We start from the raw sequence: 26,545 nt of genomic DNA, 5'->3' as shown, positions 1-26,545 counted from the left end.
TACATCAGAGCAGCATGACACCATTCATTCATTCATGATTTAATATAATTTTAAAAATACATTCTAAATAAATATTTTTGATAAAATAATATTTTATGATGATGAATTCTTTAATTAAATGAGAAATTCAAATTTAACTTCCTATATTTTAAAATATTACTCCACACCTTGCCGAATGTTGTCCTCTAAATAATGTGCAAAATGAAGGCTACAAAAAGTCTAAATGTATAAGTGAACTCTATGCATTGTGTAAAAATAATGTTGTGATATAAACTGCATATACTTCTCACATTATCAAAACAAAATAAGCTTTTGTCCACAGTTTTAATGTAGAAGGACAATTTAAATCACTAAATAAAATGATAATAAAACAAACTCTTTGTTGTTACATGTAAGATTTGAGGTAAACATGGGTCAATTTGGAGGTAAATCTGACATTAAACAAATCAGCAATATTTTACCAAAATTCATATTTTATTAATAATATTGCGGTCTCTTTCTTTGTCGTTGTGCTCTGTTTGGTTGACATGCATGTGCATGCACTCGCTCCATGAAGTAAGCTTATTTGAATTTATGATGACTCACTTTCAAAATTGAAATGGAAACTTGGATAACTTTGAGTTCATAGTATATACAAATAATAATAAATCAGTAAAATTTAAAGTTACGAGCAGGGCTTAAACATCTCTCAAGCACAGCAGAAGGGAACTGTTAAAGCATTAACAACCCACACAAAACTATGGGCTTCTGTATAACGTCTTATATAGAGTGCTTGGGTTGGGCCCTTTTCAGATGTAGCTCTGTCATTTTTCTTTGTCCCCCCCCCCATAGAAACATGATTTCACTACTGTAAAGTGGCATCACTGAGAGCGGTTCGTCATGCTAGAGTGTAGATATACAACAAATAATAATTCAATTTATTATATTTAGATTTTTTATATTAGTTGTTGTTGTTGTTGAAAGTTTAGACATGTAGCCCATCAAATTTTTCAAATGCTTAATTCACAACATTGATTTTCAATGTATTAATTAAATGAAATAAAAAAAATAAATAAAAAAAAATAACGAAATGGTTGATGTTTGCCCAAATTGCAAAATATCATATTAGTCTAACACATTCTTTCTTTGTTGGAGAATGTGTTGTCCCCGCATAACACATCATGTCATCGTGCTACTCTTAACCAGGTTAGACTACCACTCCATCACTCTTAAATAATTTAAGAGCTGAGACCAAGTCTTAACACTTGTGGACCTTTATAAATCACACTTGTTCAAGGAATAAGAGCAAATTGATATCATTCTTAGAGTTTTGACACACTTAATACTCAAATTTTGGGGCCTAGGTAGCTCAGTGGTAAAATACGCTGGCTACCACCCCTGGAGTTCGCTAGTTCGAATCCCAGGGCGTGCTGAGTGACTCCAGCCAGGTCTCCTAAGCAACCGAATTGGCCCAGTTGCTAGGGAGGGTAGAGTCACATGGGGTAATCTCCTCGTGGTCGCTATAATGTGGTTTGTTTTCGGTGGGGCGCATGGTGAATTGAGCTTTGTTGCCGCGGTGGGTGGTGTGAAGCCTCCACACGCGCTATGTCTCCGTGGCAACGCGCTCAACAAGCCACGTGATAAGATGCGCGGGTTGACTGTCTCAGACGCGGAGGCAACTGGGATTCATCCTCCGCCACCCGGACTGAGGCGAATCACTATGCGACCACGAGGACTTACAGTGCATTGGGAATTGGGCATTCCAAATTGGGAGAAAAATGGGAAAACTATTCCCCCCCCCCAAAAAAACTCAAATTTTACTCTAAGCAGCTTTACACATACGGCCCCTGGGGGATCCTGCAATTATTCAACCTATTATGGAAAATTTAAACAGTAAAACAATTATAAAGCACAAAATCATTGATAAAATAGCAAAGATGTACTAATTAGTAATTTACAAAGATGTCAAATCATTGTTTGGCTAACAGATATCATAATAAATAAATCTTATAAAATGTAAAACACAAAATCTGCACTGACCTGAAATTTTTGAAGAACACTCATCTTGAGAACACAGGTCAACCTTTTGGTTAATGTCTTTATTATAGGTGTCCCCTGTATGCCAGTATGGTTTTATAATATGAATAATCATATAATTCAAATAATCACACCGTACCATTTCGTTCACATCAAGTTGCATTAGTTTAACCATACTTACAAGTTATATTAAGTGCTGTGTTTTCATTTCACAATTCAAATGTGGTAAATGCATTGCATGTTTTCCAAAAAAAAGTATTCAATTTCAGATCAGGACTATATCAGAGACCATCTGGGAGAAGAAATCACAACCCAGTCACTAGGTGATGAAGAACACTTCTTCACAAGTATGAAACACACACAGTAAGGAAAGTGTCAGGCAGTTAGAGGGATACTTTGCTTGCAAAGTTGATAAGGAAATTTTAATGTCCTTCACAGCACTTTGTAAATTACAGTTGAAGTCAGAAATTTACATACACTTAGATTGAAGTCATTAAAACTCATTTTTTAACCACTCAACAGATTTTATATAAGCAAACTATAGTTTTGGCAAGTTGTTTAGGACATCTACTTTGTGCATGACAAGTAATTTTTCCAACAATTGTTTACAGACAGATTGTTGCACTTTTAATTGACTATATCACACTTCTATTGGGTCAGAAGTTTAAATACACCAAGTTAACTGTGCCTTTAAGCAGCTTGGAAAATTCCAGAAAATGATGAAGTCTTTAGACAATTAGCTTCTGATAGGAGGTATACTGAATTAAGAGATTAAAAGCCTATTGCAATGAATACAAAACCTATGGGGACTAGTTAGTTCAATTAGTCAACCTCCAAATTAGACTTTGGGAAATGTTCAGTGTTACTTGAATTTGTGCCGTTTTAGTTTATTTCTATCTTTATACTGTGGAATGCTTGGCTTGGGAAATGTTAACAAACCACAATTGTTTTCTTGTCTAAGAAGGAATTAAATGCATTTTGACAGGAAAAGTATGTAGTCAAATTTCAGCACTTTTTAAAATCAATGAATTAATGCAATTAACTAAAAAAGATCATTAGATTAATCGTGATTAAATATTTTAATTGACAAACCACAAAAATTTTATTTTCAAGTTTAAATTAGATTTTGAATCCCAGATTTTCAATGTGGACTCCAATTTGAATCCCACTTTTGAACCTCACATGATGAAGCCTGCGCTAACATAATTTTTAAAACCTAGGTTTAGGAACGCTTCACACTTGTAATACTGAAAGGAGATTTGCACCACTAGGTTATAAAGCCTTGCTCTAGAGCAAGGTTAGCATTGATCTTGCTGGGTTAACCACAAAATGTGGTGCCAAAGGCAACGACAATTAAATAACCCAGATAACCTAGGATTACGTACACCCAATGTTTTGAATGGCCATGAATAAACAAAGGCAAGTGTGAAAAGCCCATGTATTTCATTTTGTTCAATGTTTTACTTTCAGACAGTCAGTTCAGCCTCACAGGGTGAAGAACTTTATTTTCAACACAATGACCTTACCTTGACAGTATGTCTGCATGCTTGCAATGCCCAATAAAGTGGTGCTTGCACATCTTCAATGCATGGCTCACTCTCTGCCATCACAGTTACATCTGAGGGGATACTGGGACATATGGAAGGTGGGGTGACCCCATCCATTGGAGGGGGCTTTCTGTCTCTGGGAGATGTTAGCCTGTCCAATGGTGTGGGTGGCAACCCTGATCCAGAACCTGTTCAGATATCATAACATGCTGATAAGATTCTAGAAATCTGCAAACAGTGCAGATGATGAATATTTTTATATGCAGTGGTCTCAAACTCAAATAATATAAAGTATCAGGCTTCTGTTTAACAGTCTTATACGTGAACAATGTATAAAAAAAACACACAAAAAAAAAACAACTTGGCTTAAAGCAAGTCAAATACAACAAAAGTCTAGTTCAAATAATCAAAGGGATGTTTTCCAGTTTTTTGCTAAATGAATAAAATGATGAACATTTTATAATTTTAATTAGTATGCACTAATATAACAAAACATGGTTATAAATAACATTTGCCAAATTATATTTTTACTGAGGCTGTCGATTTAACACATTTCTTTAGAGCGATGAACTGTTTAAAAAAATACAGTGAGGAGAAGAAAATGTAAACAATCATGGCCCCTGTCTATTCGTAAATTCTGTAATAAACGGCATTTCATACTTTTGTTAACTTCTTTGTGAATTTTTACTTCGGACCTTTGTTTTACTTGACAATAAATTTTGTTTTTCATTTGATGTGACCCACTATTGGTTTTTGACTACTGAAAATGTGTAACATTTTACAAATCCACATGCAGCCATACTAGAAACCTATATTTCTGGGATTTAATTATATAGAGCCTTAAATATCACTTTAAATCATAGGTGAAAATTGTGATTTTTACCCTCCCCTACAAAATAATGGAATACTCAGTAAATATTGATCAATGGTATTTCATATTTTGGCTTTGATCATCATGAAATTTGGTTGATTTGACCCATACCCATATACAGTGGATATAAAAAGTTTACACACCCCTGTTAAAACAGCAGGTTTTTGTGATGTAAAAAATTAAAGATAAATCATAACAGACTTTTTGCACCTTTAATGTAAAAATTACAACCTATGCAATGCCACTGAAAACCAAAGTGACACATTTCAGAGAAAAAAAAATACAAATAAAAAACTTAGAATAACTTAACTGCATAAGCGTGTACACCATTTTGTAATTGGGTATGTGGCTATGTTCAGAATCAACCAATCATCAAGTTCATGTGAAATAGTACACACCTGTCTTCACTTGAAGTGACTCTGGTTAACTCCAAATAAAACACAGCTGTTCTTGTAGTATTTTTCTGACATCTACTTGGTTGCATGCTACTACAAGAGCCATGGGCCATAAAGAGCTTACAAAGCATCAATGGGATCTCATTGTTGAAAGGTATCCCTCAGATAAGAGCTACAAAAAAAATTCCAAGGCATTAGATCTACCATGGAACACAGTGAAGACAGTCATCAACAAGTGGAGAAAGTATGGCACAACAGTGACATTATCAAGAACAGGACGTCCCTCCAAAATTGATGAGAAGACAAAGAGAAAACTGGTCAGGGAGGCTGTCAAGAGGCCTACATCAACATTAAAGGAGCTGCAGCTCTTTCTGGCAAGTAGTGGTTGCTCCCTACATGTGACAGCTATCTCCTGTATTCTTCATCTGTCTGAGCTATGGGGCAGGGTGGCAAGACCAAGCCTTTTCTGACAAAAAAATTAAAAACCAATCCAAGTCTGGCAAAAACCTAAATCCAGTCTCCCAAAACCATGTTTGGTGCAAAAACACAGCACATCAGCAAAAGAACACCATACCCACTGTGAAGCATGGAGGTGGCAGCATAATGCTTTGGGGCTGCTTTTCTTCAGCTGGAAATGGGGCTTTAGTGAAGGTGGAGTGAATCATGAATAGCTCCAAGTACCAGTTAATTTTGGCACAGAACCTTCTGGCATCTGCTAGAAAGCTGAAAATGAAGAGATATTTCACATTTCAGCATGACAATGATCCAAAGCACACATCCAAATCAACAAAAGAATGGCTTCAGCAAAAAAAAAAAAAAAAGAGTAATGTTTTGGAATGGTCCAGCCAGAGCCCAGACCTGAATCCTATAGAAAATCTGTGGGGGGACCTGAAGAGGGCCGTACACAGGAGATACCCTCGCAATTTGACAGATCTGGAACATTTTTACGAAGAAGAGTGGGAAACTATTCCCAAGTCAAGATGTGCCAAGCTAATAGACTCTTATCCAAACATACTGAGTGCTGTAAATAATCAAAGCGTGCTTCAATTAAATATTAGTTCAGGGATGTGCACACTTATGCAGTTAGGTTATTCTAAGTTTTTTTTTTTTTCTTTGAAATGTATTACTTTGGTTTTCAGTGGCATTGCATAGGTTGTAATTTTTACATTAAAAGGTGCAAAAATTCTGATATGATTTATCTTTGTTTAATTTTTTACATCACAACCTGCTGTTTTAACAGGGGTGTGTAGACTTCACATATCCACTGTAATCTATACTCTTCAAATGCATTTTTTCCTTCTAAACTTTTCTTTTTATGCCTTTGTAAAGAGATAATCTACATTTATTCTTTTATATGTATTGCACAGTTTTTTTTAAGTAAGTTTGGAGCAGAAGAAATAGAAATAAACCTTGTGTAAATTGTCAGCTTTACGCTAAGCTAAAATGCTATTTCTAGCCATTTTACATGCACGTTACCAGAAACAATCATATTTTCTTATCAAGAAAATTCACGTTGGATCATAGTTTCTTTTTTTCTAGTAAGACCTTTGATATTAGGGCAAAAATCATATTCTTGAAAATAATTTTTGTATTGTTTTCCTGTAAAAATATCTAAAAATCCTTAAAACAAGATCAATTTGATTTATCTTGTTTTAGAAACAACACTGCATAAGATATTTAGGTTTTTCAGAGAATGTATTTTTAACATGTGTATGTGTCCTACTGGCAGAGTTTTTATAGTCAAAACAAGTGAAAAAAATCTACCAGTGCTGAAGTAATCCAAATTATATAGAATACGTTACTGACCTTGAGTAATCTAATGAAATCCGTAAAAAATTGGAATACATGGAATACATTACAAAAGTAACCCTCCCAACCCTGGCGATAAGCTAATGTTACTCAATCTACACCACGCTATCGTTCAGTTAGTAATATTCTTTCGACCACTAAAGATAGCTTCACTAATAATCTTCCAGATTTATCTCATATACTCAGTAAGCCAAAGTCTAGAACAATGTGAAGTAATAACAGAAAATATAAATACAGCCTTCTCTAACACTCTTGATAGTGTCGCCCCCCTTCGATTAAAGAAAATTAAAGAAAAAAGCCTCACACCATGGTACAATGATCACACTCATGCTCTCAAGAGAGCAGCTTGGAACATGGAGCACAAGTGGAAGAATACAAAATTAGAGGTATTTCGCGGTGCATGGAAGGATAGTATCTGTAGCTACTGATAGGCACTAAAAGCTGCCAGGTCAGCATATTTTAGCAAACTCATAGAAAATAACCACAATAATCCTAATTATTTATTCAGTACTGTGGCTAAATTGGTTACGAATAAAGCCTCGACTGAATCAGATATTCCGTCGCAGCACAATAGTAATGACTTCATGAATTTCTTTACTGATAAAATTTAAATCATCAGAAATAAAATTAGAATTATGCAATCGTCTATCACTGTACCACAGAAAACAGTGTCTTATAATTTTCCTTATGAGCAGCTTCAATCCTTCACTGTCATAATTCATGAAGAGCTAACAAAACTTATGGAAACATCAAAAGCCACAACATGTATGTTAGATCCAATGCCAACTAAGCTCTTAAAAGAGATATTCCCTGTAATCTCAGAACCTCTTCTTAATATTATTAACTCCTCGCTATCCTTAGGACATGTCCCAAGAAACTTTAAAATGGCAGTTATCAAACCACTTAAGAAGCCACAGCTTGATCCTGGAGAATTGGCTAATTATAGACCAATTTGAAATCTCCTGTTTAATGTTCATTTCTACAGGGAAATAGTATATATGAACAATTTCAGCCAGGATTTAGGCCCCATCACACTACAGAGACTGCACTTATCAGAGTTACAAATGACTTGCTCTTATCATCTGATCGCGGCTGCATTTCTCTTCTAGTGCTTTTAGATTCCACTGTTATGCTGACGATACCCAACTTTATATTTCTTCGAAACCCAATGAAATTTCACAATTCTCCAAATTAGCAGTGTATAAATGACATCAAAGATTGGATGGCCAGAAATTTCCCTACTCAATTCCGACAAAACAGAGGTACTAATTATTGGACCAAAAACCTCTAAAAATAAGCCCCTAAAATATAATTTGACTCTCGATGGATGTACTGTTACATCGTCTTCTACAGTGAAGAATTTAGGTGTTATATTTGATCCCAATCTGTATTATTAGGGCCCAAGCACTGAAAGTGCGGAGACCCTATTGTTTTTCTAAGGATTATTAATATTTTCAAGGTTTTCGGTACTTTTGGGGTACCTAACAAGCGTGAAGACTCGTGAAATTTTTCACACACAGTGTCGTTGGCCATTAGGGCTGAGCAAAGTTGCGGGGGGCGGGTCTCTGTAGCGCTCCCTTGAAAATGGGTATGTAAGGGGGGCTCTGTAGCACCCCCATTTTCAGCAACAGTCACCAAAACTGGTACATAAATAGTTCTCATCAAGCCGAACAACTTTCATAAAGTCATTAGCTCCACCCATCAGGAAGTCAACCATTTTGGATTTTCTGAAAATTGCAGGCTCTGAACTTTTGATTACTCCTCCTAGGATATTCATGAGACTGGCACCAAATACTATGCCAAGACATTGAAGATGCTAAATTGTGAACAGATTTTTGATATAATCGAACAGTGTTGCCATGGCAAGGCATTAAATTAATGGCAAAAAAAAAAAAAAAAAAATGGGAAACAGGAAGTTTCTAATTTCTTCTGTGTGTAATGTGTGATTTAGATCAAAATTGAGATGTTTAGTCTCGGGGGCTAATCACATGGATGTGACTATTTTGGGTCACAGTCATAGCGCCACCACCTGGCAGCAGGAAGTGTGGCTCTTACAACAGACTTTAAAATTGTCCTCTTATATTTACCCAAATTGCTTCAAAATTGTTTAGAATAATGTCAGATGCCAAATGCATGTGTACACCTTTCATTGTTTTCCAAAAGCCACAGGGTGGAAATGGACCCATGGTGCTTGGGCCCGTCATCACTGCTTGCAGCTATATTTCTATCATTTCCCTGTCTCAACCTCAGGATTCATATCCCAAGGTTATCAGAGCTGGCCAGATCCAACTTCGTTCCTGCTTGGTGTCGGACTCCACTGCTGTGGCTCTGCGTGATGATGACTAAATCGGATACTTCATATGCCACTGCCTGAACCTTGGATTTAGGATGGACCCCACTGAACCTCACTGAAATGACCTGCCGGTTGAACTGCGATGCACCTCATTGATCTCTGCCTGCATCACCTTTGTCTATTGATGGACTACAATCTTGAAATGGAATACACAGACTATCATTTAATTGCCAACAAAAGCCTTCATTAGCCAACTAACAAAGGACAATGCATCTATGTGAACTTCTGCAGTTAATCCAGGATGGACTTCAAAAGACATTAGTCATTAATCTTACAGTTCATAAAAAAAAAATCTTCTTTTTTTTTTTTTTTTTTTTTTTTTAAACACTGGACCTTAACACTTACTTAGTTTACTAATCTTATACCATGACCTGCACTGCACATAAATAACTATTTTGGCATTACAGGTGCATCTCAATAAATTAGAATGTTGTGGAAAAGTTAATTCAACTCAAATTGTGAAACTCGTGTATTAAATAAATTCAATACACACAGACTGAAGTATTTTAAGTCTTTGGTTCTTTTAATTGTGATGATTTTGGCTCACATTTAACAAAAACCCACCAATTCACTATCTCAAAAAATTAGAATACATCATAAGACCAATAAAAAAAACATTTTTAGTAAATTGTTGGCCTTCTGGAAAGTATGTTCATTTACTGTATATGTACTCAATACTTGGTAGGGGCTCCTTTTGCTTTAATTACTGCCTCAGTTCGGCGTGGCATGGAGGTGATCAATTTGTGGCACTGCTGAGGTGGTATGGAAGCCCAGGTTTCTTTGACAGTGGCCTTCAGCTCATCTGCATTTTTTGGTCTCTTGTTTCTCATTTTCCTCTTGACAATACCCCACAGATTCTCTATGGGGTTCAGGTCTGGTGAGTTTGCTGGCCAGTCAAGCACACCAACACCATGGTCATTTAACCAACGTTTGGTGCTTTTGGCAGTGTGGGCAGGTGCCAAATCCTGCTGGAAAATGAAATCAGCATCTTTAAAAAGCTGGTCAGTAGAAGGAAGCATGAAGTGCTCCAAAATGTCTTGGTAAACGGGTGCAGTGACTTTGGTTTTCAAAAAACACAATGGACCAACACCAGCAGATGACATTGCACCCCAAATCATCACAGACTGTGGAAACTTAACACTGGACTTCAAGCAACTTGGGCTATGAGCTTCTCCACCCTTCCTCCAGACTCTAGGACCTTGGTTTCCAAATGAAATACAAAACTTGCTCTCATCTGAAAAGAGGACTTTGGACCACTGGGCAACAGTCCAGTTCTTCTTCTCCTTAGCCCAGGTAAGATGCCTCTGACGTTGTCTGTGGTTCAGGAGTGGCTTAACAAGAGGAATATGACAACTGTAGCCAAATTCCTTGACACGTCTGTGTGTGGTGGCTCTTGATGCCTTGACCCCAGCCTCAGTCCATTCCTTGTGAAGTTCACCCAAATTCTTGAATCGATTTTGCTTGACAATCCTCATAAGGCTGCGGTTCTCTCGGTTGTGCATCTTTTTCTTCCACACTTTTTCCTTCCACTCAACTTTCTGTTAACATGCTTGGATACAGCACTCTGTGAACAGCCAGCTTGAATGTTTGTGGCTTACCCTCCTTGTGAAGGGTGTCAATGATTGTCTTCTGGACAACTGTCAGATCAGCAGTCTTCCCCATGATTGTGTAGCCTAGTGAACCAAACTGAGAGACCATTTTGAAGGCTCAGGAAACCTTTGCAGGTGTTTTGAGTTGATTATCTGATTGGCATGTCACCATATTCTAATTTTTTGAGATAGTGAATTGGTGGGTTTTTGTTAAATGTGAGCCAAAATCATCACAATTAAAAGAACCAAAGACTTAAAATACTTCAGTCTGTGTGCACTGAATTTATTTAATACACGAGTTTCACAATTTGAGTTGAATTACTGAAATAAATGAACTTTTCCACGACATTCTAATTTATTGAGATGCACCTGTATATTCATGCTGGTTAGCCAGAGGGGAACTGGCCCCCAAAGTGAGCCGGGTTTCTCCCAAGGCTATTTTTCTCCATTAACCAACATCTTATGGAGTTTTGTGTTCCTTGCCACAGTCACCTTCACCTTGCTCACAGGGATTCTAAATTCAATTATTATTTAATTATTAAATTTAAACAATTTACAATTATATTTAATCAAACTACACAATGATCACTCGAAGACTTTATAGATACAGTTTCATTTTTTTGTTAATGCATGATTTTCTGTAAAGCTGCTTTGAAACGATGTGCGTTGTGAAAAGCACTATACAAATAAAAATAACGACTTTTGCAGTTAATCCAGGATGAACTTCAAAGACATTAATCTTACAGTTCATACAAAATCTTTGTTTAAACACGGGCCCTTAACACTTACATAGTTTACTAATTTTAAACCATGACTTGCACTGCACACAAATAACTAAACAATGTGTGTTGTGAAAAGCAATATACAAATAAAAATGACCTGACTTGAAAGAACATCAGATGATCTGAGTGGCCAGCTGGAAGATTTTGAAGTTTGCCTGCAATGTAATTCCTGATCATGGAGCCTACTCCTTAAAGTCATTTTTCCACTTGAGGTTTCCCGGACCAGAACAAGGTGTAGCCCAGAGATTCCCAACCTTTTTCTGCCATAGCACACTTTTTATGATAAAAAAAACAAAAAACAACAAAAAAAATTCCCATGGCACACCACTATCACACATAACCACTGTCGATAGTTTTACTTTTTAAGAACTTGTCCATGATTTCTGTCTGTCTTAGTAGAATATTTACTCGAAATGTTTGAAATTCATCTATGCAAAAAATGCATATAATGTATAATGAGGTCACAGGTGGCAAGAGTGCTAATTGGGTAATGAAAAAACAATTTGCATCTTTTCTTATTTGAAAAGTGGTTGGAATCACTGGTGTAGCCTGCCCCCTGCTCACTCAATGACCGCTGTTCAGGAAGGTGGACTTCACTGAGGGCTGCAATATCAATATCCAGTCTCTGCATCTCCGTTGCTACCAAGGCTGAGAATCTCTAAAGCTGACTGTCACCTGAATCTAGCACTGTGTGAATGTTCCAGCATTTAATCCTAGTAGCTCAGAAAACTGAGACAGATAAGGCAACAGAGAGCTGTAGGTCGATGTCATATTATATCGGAGTGAACTTCTGCAAGGCGGGTTGCCATCCAAGCTTATCGACCCCAACCTGCCCGTATTTACTACATAACCCATATTTTGGGCAGAGGTTGAGGGGCACCAGGGCATGTCCACCTGCTGGTGGGTCTGCAAGCCACATCTCTGGGGCCCTAAGCTGCTCCGAGATCCCCCAAGGTTTTGCCTGGGTCCGCAAGGTGCCAAGTTTCTATGTGTGGCCACAAGGAGGCACTGCAGGGGTCTTGGTGGTGGAGAGGTTTTATACTGGCAGGAGGAGCCTTACTTTCTTTGTTCCTCGTTTTGCCCTTTTTAGGGGCTAGCCAGTGGCAGAACCTGTAAGCAGACGGTAGCAAGCAACAGACACCAAGCAGGCAAGCAAGCAGTGTAACATGCAATGCAAGCATACATTAAATTTCGTATTAATTTTAAAATTTTGTTAACTACATACACGTTCATTACGATCACAAAATTCTGGCTAGTTAATAATTCCAAGAATATCAAAATCCACAAAAATAGGTAGATCCTTTTCATACTTGGCTCCTAAACTATGGAATAGTCTACCTAACACTGTTCGGGATGAAGACACACTCACTCAGTTTAAGTCTAGACTGTATGCCTTAGGAGTATTTCTGTAACTGCTGATCTCCTGGGATTTTCACGCACAACAGTCTCTAGTTTACACAGAATGGTGCCAAAAAACAAAAATCATCCAGTGAGCGGCAGTTCTGTGGACAGAAATGCCTTGTTGATGAAAGAGGTCAACGGAGAATGGCCAGACTAGTTCGAACTGACAAAGTCTACGGTAATTCAGATAACCGCTCTGTACAATTGTAGTGAGAAGAATAGCATCTCAGAATGCTATTCTGAGATGCGGGTTGGCGCTGTTTTAGCAGCACAAGGGGGACCTACACAATATTAGGCAGGTGGTTTTAATGTTGTAGCTGATCAGTGTGTATATATATATATATATATATATATATATATATATATATATATATATATATATATATGGTTCCATTCGTTAACATTAGCTAATGCATTAGTATCTTGAACAAACAATGAACAATATATTTTTTACAGCATTTATTAATCTTTGTTCAAGGTTGGGGAGTAACGAAATACAAGTAATGGGAATACGTATTTAAAATACAAAATATAAGTAACTGTATTCCACTACAGTTACAATTTAAATCATTGGTATTTAGAATACAGTTACATTAATGTGTATTTTGTCTTACTGTACTGGCAGAGTTTTTATAGTCAAAACAAGTGAAAAAAATCTACCAGTGCTGAAGAAGTAATCCAAACTATTTAGAATACGTTACTGACCTTGAGTAATCTAAATAAATATGTTACAAATTACATTTTACAGCATATATTCTGTAATCTGTAGTGTAACTCTCCCAGCCCTGTCTTTGTAATGTTAGTTAATACAAATACAGAGAGGGAAACATTTACAAAACACATCTTGAAAAAGACCATGTAAAGCAAAACGCTCTTGTAGTTTTTTTGCTTTTTTTTTTTTTTTTTCACTGAAAGAAACACAATTCAGCATAATTTAAAATTTGCAAACACAAAAGTGTTAAAAGAATAAGCCAATTATCGGAGCACAAACAGGGCGAAGAAAATAATATACTCTCTGTTCAGGTATGCAATTCTAAATGATGAAGCGATGATTCGTGCTTGCAGAGCATGAGAGATGTAATCAAGACCCCGAAGAAAACAATTCTGATAAAATGCTGTGCTCCAGTTTATATGTCCGCACATAAGGGTCAGAGCGCCAAGAGCAATCTGCCAATGAGATTTAGAGATGTCACACCTGGGAAGAGTTACCATAGTGTCAGCTACTGACGCAGCATCAAATTGACGGACTTGAAAGGGAACCCTGAATTACATAATGTCTTTCAGCTTCTGAATGTGCAGCGAATCGCCATTAATTGTCCTTACTCAGGAAGGATAATTTTTTTTATTATTGGTTCCAAAAACAATAAAAAAAAGCCATTCATATGGTTTTACAATAAGAAAGTTGTAATTTTACTATGTTATGGCTTGGAAACAGTATGAAAAAGAAAGAATATCTTTTAAACTTCACATATTTTATCCAGCAATTCATTATCTGAATGTAAAAAATAAATAAATAAAAACATCACAAAAAAGGCACCCAAATCTTTTGGAATGATTACCCTATTCTCCTTCCAGGGGCGTCAATATGAGAGCGCTAAGAAAGCATTTACCTAATAGAGTTGGAGTGTATGTGTCATGTGTGCAGTTGAGGAAAAAAAAATAACTCAAATGATTAAAAGCATAAACGGCCGAGCAACGATAACATATGTAAGTTTAAGATTAATATCTGCGAATCGATTGGTGTATCCTTAAAATGAATCTTTAACTGTTTTTTGCTGTAGCAGCACACATAATCTTTTTCCATAGCATTCACACACTTGACTTGCTCAGGTAAATACCCTTGATAATGACATAGAGATGGGTCACTTTAAACAAATATTAATGCAAATGTGAAAACAAGGGAAAAATAAGTTAATTGTGTTGGGCCTCATGTATTCAGATAGAAGACAAAGGCAGGCCTAACAGTCATAAAAACATTCCTCAAGCCCCCTCCTTCTAAGTCGTAAATTTTACTGATAAAAATCGCGCCAAAATCAAACAAAGGGAGTCCAAAACAGACTACAGATCCATGAAGCCCTGCCCTCTAAAGGATCGAGCTCTCAACTCCTATTGGATGAGGCACACAACAGAACGTCCCTCAAACATGACATCATCAGGACTTCAAATAATTCTGAAATGCTTCCAAAGTTGCTTCCAGTGACTTCGTTTACCGAATATGGACATAGCTTTTTGCTGCTCTCCGGTGCAACCTCGTGGCTTAAGGAAGTAATGTCCGACTTGAAACTGTGGCCATACAATCTCCATCTCGCTGGACGAGTTGAGATTACTCTGTGTTCAACCAAACACTAACGGATCCGAAGGAGACCGCCGAGCAATTCGCATCTTCATCCGTTGGCCTACAGAAGTGAAGAGATTAAAGATTTCTCTTCCATCTTCAATCAAGTCGACATTTCTGAGTTCTCCGCCAGCCCGCCGAGAATCAACAACCATACCACCCACCGACAATCAACAGCCGTACCGCCCACTGACAGCGCGAGAAAACGGCCCCCCGTCATCATCCGAGCCTCAAGGAACCGGGTCAAAGTTAAAGGACGGAGGAAAACACATTCTACCTGTGTCCTCATGCGATTCAAGTAAGAGGTTACGTCTGGGCAGAGATAGAATATTATAGCGTGTTATTCTTGTGTTTCAAGGTTTTTGCTTGTACAGTTTACGGACCGCCATGTCCGCTAATTATTAATACTCAGGGTATTAATTATCACGAATTTGTTTTGCTGTATTGTGGTCCAACCAAATTGGACTGTTGTGCATTTTCGCCATCGCGGGTGAGACAGCAACTGAGTTCATCCATTAAAGAGTCAAATAACAAGGGACTTTTACGAGCCCCGCTCATAAAACCGCATCTCTGAGTGATGAACACGGCTGCTTTATCTCCAGCTACCGCGAAATCAGCTTTCGGGCTGTCAATTAATCATCTCTCTCTCTCTCTCTCACTAACCACACTGACACACACACACACACTGTCACACACACACCTTATGTGTTATAGAATTATTTTTATTTCCATATCTAATCATATCACTGTTTAGTTTATAGTTGTAAGTCGGAAGTTTATTAACTGCATTGTATTAATTATTAATTGATATTACTGCATAAATAAACTTTGTTTATATTACAAAGAGAAGTGTTTTGGTTTGTTTTGGATACGCCTGTGTCATGCTGACGGGATGTCAGTGCTCGGATTCAAACCTTCATTCATTGTTTTTTTTCCCGAAAATCGATATTCTTCAGATGTCGATTTTCCTCAGAAAACAATCTAATATTGAGACTGTTTTAATATTCGGTTATTAGTCCCTGATTCCAGGGTGGTGCCCTGTCAATGTTAATCCTTATTAATATTCTATTGATTTTTGATAATTGATAATTATCTTTGATTGAATTTGAATGATCAATAAGCTAGTGTTAATTTTAATTAATGTTTCATCGACGTTAACAATTAACGATTATCTTTGATAACTGTTGATTTAAAGGATTAAAAAAAGCTAACATTGATTCTCATCAATGTTCTACTGATTTTAATAATTAATAATTATCTTTGATAATTATTAATTATTGCTAATAACCAAACTTGCTCCTAAACATAGCACACTACATTTACTGGAGTCCCATATGGGGTTTTAATGAGTTAGATCCAATTAATTAATTTAAATATTGATTAATAACTACAGAAATAATTATTAATTATTTCTGATAGTAACACTGATCTAAACAACCAGTAAAGCCCTACAATTGAATAGCCTTGTTAAAATAACATTGTAATGTGTGAATCAAGACATAGATAATAACATATTATATTGAGCAGGATTAGTTTGACCTGTAAGTTGTGGTGAGTGCACCCTCTTGTTGAGTACATTCCGCTTTTGTCCACCTGAATCCTTCTGCAAGCCATATGAAAACTGTGGCGGGTCGTTCCATCCGCGCTCCTGATTGCCTGTGCCGAAAAAGAACAATGTGAGTGAGTGTGATTTCATGCACACCTGTTAAGATATTGAGATTAAACGCAATCCAATATTTTAATCGATTGACAGCCCTAGTACAGCTGTTACATGTAAAGAAAGGATTTTATGCACAGACAACACTGTTTTGGCCAATGGAACTAGAAAACATACATTTTGGCATAAAATGTATTAAACGTTTAATGGTGACCATAACACCAACATAACCATGTGCCATTAATGAAAACACATTAAGCTGACGTGTCATAGGTGAAGTCATGTCGTGCCTTTTCCACATACTACACATCATTGATGTGTGAACTTCGGTTTCCTGTTAAATTAAGTTTATCAAATCAAAATAAAATCCCTTTTATTGTCGCTCAACCATATACACAAGTGCATACACAGGTGAAAGTCTTGGGTGCAGTTCCGAGCAACATATCAGTCATGACAGTGACGATACCGCCTGCCTGATGGTAGTAGTGAGAGCAGCCCATGGCTCCTGGAGGGAGGGAAGCTCACCTCCGATGATGTGTCTGGATGATGATGTGTTTAACAGATTTTAATAAGTTTTGCCTAATCTTCTGTCTACCTCACTGAGCAATTCTCTGCCATTCTCAGAGCATTGATAATGTTTGTAAGCTTTGTGTCAATAATAAAGCCATTCATATGGTTTTGCAAAAAGTTGTAATTTTATAGTGTTGTCATATTAGAAATCCTTTTAAATTAGTACACTGGTGTCTTGGAAAAAGAATGAAAATGAAAGCATATCTTTTAAAATTATAACCCTAACCAAAGCTTGATCCTGGACAGTTGGCTAATTATAGACTGATCTCAAATCTCCCATTTGTCTTCAGTTTGACACTAAGCTTCATTTTTTTTTTTTTTGTACTATCTATCTTAATATAGAGAATATTTTGTTAACCTATACTTGTAAAAAACATTTTTAATAAGCCTTTTAAACTTTTTTTGTCAGCATAAACTAGGCAAATTGATATTACTGGGACCAGGAAAATTCAGATAATAGTGACAGTGTGCAGAAAGCTTGCATATTGACAGTTATGACAGAGATCCTGATAAAAGGTGAAATGATCGGGATCGGTATCCGGTAATTGGTCAGGTGACAAGAAGATTGGTTATCGGTATCGGCTATAAAAATCCTGATCGGAGCATCTAAAATACAGTTGTAATCAGCTAAAATTAAGTCCTTTAATTAACAATAGCAATGTGGCACAATGATGATTTCAATATTAAGTTCAAGTTGGAACGCAGCGCAATCGTACATTGCAATACAGTGTGAGTGAATTTGAGATTATTAAATTTGTAGCTAGTGACTAGTTATTTAGCAACTGGCCTGCTATCCAGAAAAAAAACAAGCTTACTATTGTTGTAGCTTAGTAGCTGGCTCAGTAAAATTAGTCTAGCCTTACTTTAACATAAGCCTCAACAAGACAAGGTCTGTATTGATCTGCAAAGATCAGTGGCCCGTGGTATAATCACCATTTAAATATTAAGACACCAACTTAATGTTATATGACTATATATCTATGGTGTCTATATACACTTGCACTGCTGTAACAGTGAGTACAGGTACAAGTGGGAAGCTTTAGCTTAATCATCATCATCATCATGTTGTCTTCCAAAATTTGCATGAAGTTCATCCTAAACTAGTATGGAATAACAAATGTTACCATTGCCATTTGGATCATATTTGAAAAACAAAAACAATGACAAATTCACAGAAAGCATCTCACTTTGCCATTATTCGCCCTAATCACCTGAACAGCACTGTAACAAAGTTCGTAATGGGGTTGCGAGGAGGAAGAGGGAGATGGCGAATCCAACTAAAACTGTTTATTTTAGAACACAAAATTGGATTTTCAGCACTTCACTCAATAATCACGCTTTTCAGTGCACACAGCTTACAGCCTCAGGGTTGTGTGGTAGCTCTCTCTCTCCCTCACTGGCATCCAGCTTGCTCTTAAATCAGTCTCCAAATCTCACTGCAATGACAAACAGCTGTTAGAGACAATCATTGCCAGGTGATGATCCTTGCCGTTCTCATCTCCTGATCTTCATTCACAAGCCAGCGCTCAACCACACCACCACCACCACCACATACCCCCACCGCACAACTCAGGCCACAGAGCCATCTGTCCTGCACAGTACCCCCCCCCCCCATTTCAGGAGAGGAAGTCCTCATCAGCCATCTGCACCCCCGGCCTGTGGACCACCTTGAACTTAAAAGGCTAAAGAGCCAGATACCAACGGGTGATCTGCACGTCGGTATCCTTCATGCGATGGAGCCACTGGAGCGGTGCGTGGTCCGAACAGAGGGTGAAAGCCCATACCAGGAGGTATTACCGAAGGGTGAGGACCACCCAGTTGATGGCCAGACACTCCTCAACGGTGCTGTACCTTGCCTCTCTCGCCGAAAGCTTCAGGCTGATGTACAGCACCAGGCACTCCTCAACCACCTGGGACAACACGGCTCCCAACCCCGTCTGATGCATCAGTCTGTACAACAAAAGGGAAAGAAAAATCAGGAGCATGTAACAATGGCCTGCCACAAAATGCAGCTTTTACCTGCATAAAAGTCTGTTGGCACGGCTCCGACCACTGGACGGGGTCTTGGGCTCCCTTTGTAGTAAGATTGGTCAGCGGGCTGGTGACGTCCGAATAATTAGGCACAAACCTTCTATAATAGCAAGCCAGCCCCAGGAACTGTCTCACCTCCTTTTTGGTCTTGAGTCTTGGGCAGGCCACAACCGCTGCAGTCTTAACAATTTGGGGACACGGGGGGCCTGGGTAGCTCAGCGAGTAAAGACGCTGACTACCACCCCTGGAGTCGCGAGATTGAATCCAAGGTGTGCTGAGTGACTCCAGCCAGGTCTCCTAAGCAACCAAATTGGCCTGGTTGCTAGGGAGGGTAGAGTCACATGGGGTAACCTCCTCGTGGTAGCTATAATGTGGTTCGCTCTCAGTGGGGCACGTGGCGAGTTGTGCATGGATGCCACGGAGAAAGCCGTGAAGCCTCCACACGTGCTATGTCTCCGCGGTAACGTGCTCAACAAGCCACGTGATAAGATGCGCAGATTGACGTCTCAGATGCGGAGGCAACCGAGATTCGTCCTCCGCCACCCGGATTGAGACGAGTCACTACGCCACCACAAGGACTTAGAGAACATTGGGAATTGGGCATTCCAAATTGGGGAGAAAAAGGGGAGAAAAAAAAAACATTTGGGGACGCCCCTGCCCGTGAACCAAGTGGAACTCCAGATACCGTATCTCCAGCCGTCCAATTGCGCACTTCTTGGGGCTTGCCGTGTGTCCCGCCCTTTGCAGCGACCTCAGAATTGCCCTCAGATGCTGCATATGCCGCTGCCAATCATTACTGTATATAATGATGTCATCCAGATAGGCAGCGACATACGCAGAGTGCGGTCCAAGTCGTCAGTCCATAAGGTGACGAAACGTTGCCGGGGCCCCAAACAAACCAAACAGTAGGGTCACGAATTGGTGTAAGCCAAATGGTGTGGAGAAGGCTGTTTTCTCACGGGACATTGGTGTTAAGGGGATCTGCCAATAACCCTTTGTTAAATCCAGTGTCGAATAAAAGCAAACTGTGCTCAACCGATCAAGCAGTTCGTCAATACAAGGCATTGGATACATGTTAAATTTAGACACCGCACTGACCTTTCTATAATCCACACAGAACCGGACTGAGCCGTCGCTCTTCGGAACCAGCACCACTGGGCTGGCCCAGTCAATGTGGGATTCCTCTATTACCCACAGATCGAGCATGGCCTTTCATTCTTACTGAACCACTTTATTTTGTGCTCGGGTAATCGGTAGGGACGACTGCTTAGGACTACACCTGGGGTTGTTTCGATATGGTGTTTTATGAGGTTCGTACGACCGGGAAGGTGCGAGAACACGTCTGAGAAATCTCTTTGCAACCGGGTCATGTCTGTGATTTGTGACGGTAAGAGGTGGTCTCCGCAAGTGTCACGATTGGCTTTTAAGTTCACCTCCGGCCCGAGCTCATCCCTCTCTGGTACCACAGTCGCCAAAGCCACAGGGACCATCTCCCTCCATGGTTTTAAGAGGTTGAGGTGATAAATTTGCCATGCACCGCCCCATCTGTTCGTTTAACCTCATAATCGACTTCCCCTACTTGCCGTGTGACTCACTTTGCGAGTAATTTAGAGCTTGATGTGGGTAGTAATACAAAGACTTTATCTCCCTGTGTAAATTCTCATAACCGAGCTCCCTTTTATATAGCTGGGACTGACGTTCTTGAGCCTGTAGAAAATTCTCCTGTGACAACTGCCCCAATGTGTGGAGTTTTGCCCTCAGGTCAAGAACGTATTGAATTTTGTTTTTGCTGTTTGAAGGTCCCTCCTCCCAATTTTCCCTCACAACGTCTAAGACCCCACGAGGCATAAGCCCATAGAATAATTCAAATGGGGAGAACCCCGTGGAGGCTTGCCTCTCACACTGCGAATAACGGGGTTCAAGCCACTTATCCCAATTCCGAGCATCTTCGTGCACAAACTTACGAATCATGTTTTTCAGGGTTTTATTAAACCGTTCGACCAAGCCGTCCGTTTGCAGATGGTACACGCTCATCCGAATCAATTTAATACCCAATAATTCATACAGCTCTCGTAGTGTACGAGACATGAAAGTAGTGCCTTGATCAGCGAGGTGTTATTTCGGAATCCCCACTCGGGAGATAATTCTGAAGAGTGCCTCCACAACAATACATGCTGAAATGTTGCGTAGAGGCAATGCTTCTGGATATCGCATTGCGTAGTCCACAAGAACTAACAAAGCGATGCCCCCGTGCCATCCGCTCTAATGGCCCGACGAGGTCCATACCAATTCTTTCGAAGGGGACCTCGATCAAAGGAAGCAGATGCAAAGGTGCTCTTGGGATGGTCGGTGGATTCACCAACTGACATTCATGGCATGCCGCACACCATCTGCGAACATCCCTGTGAATGCCCAGCCAACAGAGATGGGCCATTAGACGGTTCATTGTCTTTTCCTGCCCTAAGTGACCCGCCATCGGATTATAATGAGCCGTCTGGAATAACATTTCCCGATGGCTCTTCAGTATCAACAACAGGGTTGTATCTTTTTTTTGTCTGAGCGTCCTGCATCACTCGATACAACTGATCATTTATAACAGAAAAGTACATATTTGCGAGTGCAATATCTGGCTAAAGTCATTCACCAATCAATCAATATCACTTCCCCGGCGGGGAATCCTCTAAGGGCTGGGGAAGCGAAGACTTCCCCCTCCCTTGCATCATCCTGACGTGGTAGATGGCCCCGGCTCCACCTCCCCAGCCAGCACATCACAAATCCCACGAGACGCTCTGTTAGAGGCCCATCTGCACAAATTTTCCTTAATAAAGTGGAAAACGCTGGCCAATTCATGCACAAAATTAGAGGATGGGTGAGGCGGGAACTAACCGCAGCCTCGACACTATGCTTTTGCCCCTGAAATTTAATTGTTACAGTCACTAAAGGATAATTGTGGATATCGCCCTGCACACACTTTACCTTCACATTGTGACTAGCACCCAAAGCCTCGTCTTGAACCAGGCATTGATGGATGGAGGTTTGGCTGCAACCCGAATCCACCAAGGCCTGGTATGTACCCCCTTATTACTCACAGATATACAGTATGTCCCAGCTTGATCGGGGGTGACCTGTAGCACGTCAGTGACCCGAACCAATGTCCCCACCTCCATCACCGGAGCATTAGTCCCAGAAATGCCCGTGCTCCCTGCAGCTCCAACAGACCAGCCCAGGCTCTACACCCGTGCCCATGGCAGCAGGTCCACCAACCTGGGAGTAACAGCGGCAGGGGAAATCTGCGGGTGCAGTTCCCGGAGTCGGTTTGGAAGGGGACACTCCCCGCTTCCAGGGAGGAGGAACAGGACAGAAAGAAGGGGAAGGAGGAGAGACGAGAGAGAGAGAAGGATCTCGGGGCTTGCCAGCTCCCAAATACGCAACCATGTGGTTCTCTGCCAGCTGGATGGCCATTTGGAGCAACGCCAGGTCGTGGCACTGGACCCACTTCGCCCCTCCTCTCGCAAGTCGAGCGATAAACTGCTCCAGTACCACCAGGTCGATCACAGCTCCAACGTCGCATTGCTCAGCCAGCAACCACATCTGGCAGGCATCCCGGAGCTGCTGGGCGAAGGCAAATGGGCGGCCGTGCTCGCCAATAGTCAGCAAGCAGAAGCGTTGGTGCTGCTGCTTGGGTGTCCGGCTGTCCCATGGCTTTCCTCATGTCGGAGTACACCAGGAGGTTCTCCATAACTGCTGTGCCAGGAGTTTGGCTTCCCCAGACAACAGTGGTATTAACCGGACCACCCACTGGGAGCTCGGCCATCCGCAGGCCCCCACCGTCCACTCAAAGAGCTCCAGGAAGGCCTCCGGATCGTCTTGGAGGCACATCTTGACTAGCGGAACATGGGGCGGTCGCGGGGTCCGAGGTCACAGTGGCAGCACCCTCCTGGTGCAGCAAGCTCTGGAGCAACTGCTGGTCCTCCTCCGAGGAGCGCAATAAACCGCTGCTCCTGTTCTGAGCGCAGCTCGAGGAAGGCCTGATGTTGTGTGTGGTGGATGCTGGCGAGGGTCTTGAAAACGTCCTCCAGAGGCGAGGCATCCATGGCTGCATTCTTCCTCCCTTAATTCCCGGTTTTCGGCACCAGTGTAACAAAGTTCATAATGGGGTTGCAAGGAGGAAGCGGGAGATGGCAAATCCAACTCGAACGGTATTTATTTTAACACAAAATTTGCATTTCAGTACTTCACTCAAAAAAACAAACAAAAAAAAAAATAAATAAATAAATAAATCACGCTTTTCAGCACACACAGCTTAACACACTCTTGGGGTGTGTGTGGTAGCTCCCTCACTGGCATCCAGCTTGCTCTTAAATCAGTCTCCAAATCTCACTGCAATGACAAACAGCTGTTAGAGACAATCATTGCCAGGTGATGATCCTTACCATTCTCATCTCCTGTTCTCGCTCTCCATTCACAAGCCGGCGCTCAACCACGCCCCCACCACCACACGCATCTTTTGTTTAAATACTCATAAGCTTGGAGTAATAGTTTTCTTTCCTCTTTTACAGAGAGGCCATGCATCTAGCAGTGCTGATTCATCTGCTTCAGCTGTAGCCAGCATTCAGCCAACTGTCAAAGAGGCATTCCAGTGTCAGACTGCACATGAACCCTCATCTCATTGTGCCAAAAAAATCAATCAGGCCATAGCATATTATATTGCTAAGGACATGATTCCCATTCAGACTGTAGCAAAATCAGGATTTCAGAAACTAATGAACACTGCAGTTCCACTTCACAATTTTCCCTCACAGACATTTTTTTTCAAAGACAGAAATACAATTGTATGCAGCAACCACTGATCTATGGACCAGCAGTGGAGGCAGTAGTCATCCATACATCAGCTTCACAATCTACTACCTCACTTCAGAGTGGAAACTTCAGTCAAGTTGCCTGGGAACACATTTTTTTCCAGAAGGCCACCTGCAGACAATATCAGGGAGTTTTTTTAAAACATGTTGCAGGAGTGGGGCATCAACAAAGAGCATCTTTTCAGTGTTATAACCAATAATGCTACCAACATAAAAAAGGCATTTGACACCTTTCCCAGTGCTTTGGGTGTTTTGGCCACAACTTGAATTTGGCTATTTTTAAAGTTCTGAAAAATCATAGAGTGGACACTTGGTGCAGGCATTTTCCAGAAGCTGGAAGAGAAAAAGGGAACTCAGACGCAAACAAGAGGCCTTAAGCATCCCTCAGTGGTCGCTCATCCATGATGTAGTCACTAGATGGGGACCAACACATAAAATGCTGCAGAAGTTTACTGAACAACAGCAGACAATCTGTGCTGTACTACCAACTGAGAGAGGAGCATGGCATTTTATGCCAAAGGATACAGAGATTACAGTCACGGAACAATTCTTAAAACTCCTTGAACCACTCAGTGCTTTTACAGATGCTTTGGCTTCAGAGAGCAGAGTAAGTCTGTCAGCCTTGAGGTGGGTGCTAGGTCACATCATCTCAGACATTCTTGAGGTGAAAAATTAAGACAATGCCCTCACCAAACACCTGAAGAGGTTAATGAAGTCACACCTTGAGGCCACGTACACTGATGATGCAAAGAAGTTGATGGACTTGGCAAGCATTCTTGATCCCCGGTTCAAGGGGAGCTTTTCTGATGACCTTGAGGCATCAGTCAACTGCTGTGTTGACGAAGCCTCAAAACTGAGTGAGGGAGTTGACTGCTCAGAGCAAACCAGCACAACCTCTCCTCAATCTCTAAAAAACAGCAGCAAAGCTTGGTCACCTTGCTCAAGAAATCACCTCCAAGAAGCAGGAGAGGGCACAGGATGATTAAGGCAGCAGCTCCTGGGGTCAAAGGCTGAAGCTGAGGTAAAAGAAGCAGATCTATTGTAATGGTGGAGTGTGCATGCTGAAGAACTGCCTCATCTTGCTGCCGTGGCTCAGAAGTTTCTCTGCATTTCTACAAGTGTTCCTTCAGAGAGGGTATTTAGTGCCAGTGGACACATCCTCTCGCCTCAGCACTTGAAGCTCAAGCCAGAAAAAGTAAACATGCTCACAATTTTACACTTTAATCTGAACTAAAACACTTATGCCATCCAAGAAAAAAATGTCTCTAGATATTGGTTGGAAATCTTCTGACTCTTTATTATTGTTCTTTATAGTTGTGTTCTTTTTCCCTTTAATTTGTACTAAAAGTTCTATGCCAGATTTTTATTTGTAAACTTTACAAATAATTAAACAGTGTTTTTGTTCATAAGGGACTTTACATGTTTGCAGCTTTGCACTTTAAGAGGGTGACTGACTATTTTACTTTATTTCCAAATATTTGTTTGCTTAACATTTGTTAAAGTATATATATATATATATATTAGATACACACACACACACACACACACACACACACAGTACTGTGCAAACGTTTTAGGCACTTAAGATGTTTCACAAAAACATTTGTCTTAAGATGGTTCTTTATATCTTCAGCTTTAGTGTGTCAATGGGAAAAATACATTTTAGACTCCCAAACATTAATTTTGTAAATAGAAAAGATTAGAATAGAAGAACAGTGTGCCCTGCAAGAGATGGCATTGCCCCCACAGAGCCCCCTACTGAACATTGAGTCAGTCTGGGATTACATGAAGAGACAGATGCAATCGAGACTAAATAGTCTAAATAGATGGAGAATTTCTACAGTTCTTCTAAGAAGCTTGGTACATCCTTTCTGCCAACAACCAAGAACTGTGTCCAGGTGTACCTAGGAGAATTGGGGCTGTTTTAAAGGCAAAGGTGGCCACATCAAATATTGATTTAGCTTTTTTATGTTTACTGGACTTTGTATGATGTTAATTGATAAATGAAAACTATTTATGGCATTATGTTTGAAGACATCCTCACTATGCAACATTTTTCACAAGTGCCTAAAACTTTTGCACAGTACTGTGTGTGTATATGTATATATATATGTATATATATATATATATATATATATATATATATATATATATATATATATATGTATATATTAGTACTGTATTATTATTGTGTGTGTGTAATTATTTAACTGTTCAATAGGTTTTTTAAATGTTCTGGGTTCATTACAAAGTTCTTTGTTACCTGGTACTTTCCTTCTACTCAATTCTGACAAAACACAGGTATTAATTATTGGACCAAAAAGGTGCAC

General features: G+C 39.9%; 1 protein-coding gene across 15 annotated transcripts in view; it reads right to left on the bottom strand.

The window, feature by feature from the left end:
• sra1 (steroid receptor RNA activator 1) overlaps positions 1 to 26,545 on the bottom strand; it is a 61,830-nt gene that overhangs the window by 16,845 nt on the left and 18,440 nt on the right. For 3 of the 15 annotated variants that reach the window (XR_007895468.1, XM_051680636.1, XM_051680637.1), the window contains exons 1-5: positions 18,685 to 18,903; positions 16,638 to 16,754; positions 5,404 to 5,552; positions 3,543 to 3,751; positions 2,020 to 2,094 (exon numbers count right to left, since the gene is read on the bottom strand). Coding sequence is in view for 13 of the 15 variants with exons in the window: in XM_051680636.1 (XP_051536596.1) it covers positions 2,020 to 2,094; positions 3,543 to 3,751; positions 5,404 to 5,552; positions 16,638 to 16,754; positions 18,685 to 18,728 (594 nt within the window). In the remaining 2 variants the exon portion in view is untranslated. The other 12 variants (XR_007895469.1, XM_051680629.1, XM_051680632.1 and 9 more) reach the window with 12 other exon arrangements.

Source organism: Myxocyprinus asiaticus, chromosome 40 (genome assembly GCF_019703515.2).
Source record: "Myxocyprinus asiaticus isolate MX2 ecotype Aquarium Trade chromosome 40, UBuf_Myxa_2, whole genome shotgun sequence".
Lineage (NCBI taxonomy): Eukaryota > Metazoa > Chordata > Actinopteri > Cypriniformes > Catostomidae > Myxocyprinus > Myxocyprinus asiaticus.
This window is presented reverse-complemented; position numbering and strand designations above follow the sequence as displayed.